The following is a 2637-nucleotide window of genomic DNA, read 5'->3' on the forward strand; positions in this document are numbered from 1 at the left end:
CGTCGCCACGCGCGGGCCAGGGGAAGAGGCCGAGCGCGACGCCGACCTCGAGGAACGCGCTCTCGCCGACGCAGTAGACGCTCGCGAGGGCCGTGCCCGACACCGTGAGCCGCTTCCAGCAGTCGAGCTCGTAGATGAACTCGCCGCGCATGACCCGCTCCTTGGCCATGGTCGCCCAGCAGCCGTGCTGGAGCTTGGTCCACTGCGTCCGCGGGACCTTCTTGCGCCGGTCGTCGAGCCAGACCGTCACGGCGACGCGCTCGGGCGGCGACGGACCCAGGAGCGCGCCGAGGTGGTCGTCATAGTCGATATCGCGCTCCGGCCCGCCGTCGACGGCGATGCGGATGGACCGCGCCTCTTCGACCTCGCAGACGACGTCGTCGCACAGATGGTCGTAGATCTTCTCGGAGATCTCGCCGCCCGCGTGGAGCCGGTGGATCGTCGGCTCGATGCCCTGTCCGACCCATTGCGCGATGACCTGGGGGAGCTTCATGCGCACGACGACGTCGAACTTGAGCAGGTCCTTTTTGTCGTCGCCGTGCAAGATCGCGACGTCGAGGCGCGTCCCCGCGCGGAGCGTCGAGCCGGGGAAGTCGGCGACGACGCACGCGAAGGGCGGATCGCCGATGCGCGCCAGCTCGCTGCGCTGCGTGAGGAAGGCGACGGACACGCTCGCGGGGTCCTCGATGAGTTGCGTCTCGCCGACGAACTGGCCGTCGACGAGGTGCGCAAAGTGCGTGTGGTAATCCTCCGCGTGCTCGGGCCGGCCCTGGCAGAAGGAGACGGACGCGCCCTCCGCATCGAGCGCGCCGGGCATCTCCAACACGTCCTCGACGGCGTCCTTGACGGAGGCGTGGTTGTCGGCCGCGGGGCACCGGAGGACGTCCCAGAGCGGGCCGCGCGCGTCCTTGGCGAGCACGAGGAACGTGCCGAGGTCGTCCGCGGGCGCCAGGTCCCGCCGGAAGCGCTCGCCGAACTCGTCGGAGAGCACGCTGATGACGATGGGCTCGCCCTCCGGCGTGTGCAGGGCCAGCGGCTGCACCAGGCTCCGGTCCAGGGGCGACTGGAGCGCGCCCGGCGCGAGCTCGACGCCATCAAGGGTCACGCGCGTCTCCGGCATCTGGAGCACGCTCCGGAACTCGCGGCCGAGGCGGCCGCCGACCGTGCGGTGCTCGAAGATGAAGACGATGATGTCCTGGAGGCTCGGCTCGTTGATGACGTCGGGCACGGGGAACGTCGCGAGGAGGTCGTCCCGGAAGAGGTCGCCCGAGCCGTTGCCGACGCGCAGGACCAGGTCCACCTGGGCCCACTCGATGCCGCGGAGCGAGACGCCGAGGATGCCCCGGCTCGCGCGGCGCCCGGGCGCCGGGTCGTGGGGAAAGAGGTCGCCGAGCTTGACGTCGTCGGGTTCGTCGACGCGCTCGAGGACCGATCGTCCGCCGCGATGCGGGACCAGCGGTGCGCCGAGGAGGTCGGTGCCGGCGGTGCGTTCCAGGGCCTTCCAGTCGAGGGCGCAGATCCGCTCGTTCGTCGAGTAGAAGGCCGTCGGGACGGCGCCTTTGGACGACTCCATGTAGGGGTTGTCCAGCAGGAGCTCGCCCCGGACCCGCGTCCAGACGTCGTGGAGCGTGAACCAGAGACAGGCCTCGGTCCCCGCGATGCTCCGCGCGAGGAGCACGTCGCCCGTCTTCTCGTCGGTGACGAAGACGACGATGGGCGGCTCGTCGCCGAGGCTCTCGAAGCCGTCGTGCTCCCCGTCGGGCCCCCTCAGCAGCGGCGGGAAGCGGCCGTCGCCGACGGCGGCGTCCTCGCAGATCACCTTGAGGCGGATCATGCGCGGCCCGCGCTGGCCGAGGCGCAGCGGCCCGGGGCAGAGCACGTCCGAAGCCACGTCCCACTCCGCGGGCGCGGCGTCGACGATGCCCTCCGCGGTCGTCGCCGTGTCCGTCACGAGGTCGATGAGCCGCCGCGCGAAGGACTTGCGCAGCGGCGTCGCGGCCACGACCAGGCGCGTGACGCGCGTCTCGTTCTTGCTGACGTACATGGCGACGAACTCCGAGATGGTCATTCGCCGGAGCACGTTGTCGACGTCGAGGCGCGAGATGACGTCCTGCACGACGAGGTTCCCGGGCATACCCCGCACCTGGACCTCGAGCCGCAGGCTGCAGTCCTCGTCCTGGTCCGCGGCGAGGCGCCCGCCCTGGAGCTCGAGGTGCACGAGGTGCGTCCGCCGCATCCGCCGCGCGAACGCCGCGGCCTCGGCGACGGGGATCGTCGGCCGGACGCGCTCGTAGACGCCGTCGATCTTCCGCGCAGCGTCGAAGGCGGCCACCACGGCGTCGCGGTCGAGGCTGCACGGTTCGCAGGCGACGTAGACGCGCGCGGTGTGCGCGTCCTTCGGCTCGAAGGGGAACGCGCAGATGAGCGCGCCGAGCTCGCGGACGCTCCCGGCCCAGCGCCGCCCGCCGAGCTCGACGCCCCGCGCCGTGAGGGACGCGAAGCCCGGCGGCGACGCGGCGATGCCCGCCGACTCGTCCGTGACGACGACGACGAGCTCCGCGCCGGCGGTATCTGCTTCTTTGAAGACGATCTCGCAGTCCTTGCACACAAGGCGCGACCGCGGGACCGGCGCGCAGG

General features: G+C 71.8%; 1 protein-coding gene across 1 annotated transcript in view; it reads right to left on the minus strand.

Moving 5' to 3' along the window:
- The window catches only part of AURANDRAFT_67217 (hypothetical protein), a gene marked incomplete at both ends in the record, with an annotated part of 8177 nt that overhangs the window by 3525 nt on the left and 2015 nt on the right, over positions 1–2637 (minus strand). The window contains one exon of the mRNA XM_009042589.1: positions 47–2571. Within this exon, the coding sequence (XP_009040837.1) occupies positions 47–2571 (2525 nt within the window). The remainder of the gene's footprint in view (positions 1–46; positions 2572–2637) is intronic.

The sequence above is a fragment of the Aureococcus anophagefferens genome, assembly GCF_000186865.1.
Source record: "Aureococcus anophagefferens unplaced genomic scaffold AURANscaffold_34, whole genome shotgun sequence".
Taxonomy (NCBI): domain Eukaryota; class Pelagophyceae; order Pelagomonadales; family Pelagomonadaceae; genus Aureococcus; species Aureococcus anophagefferens.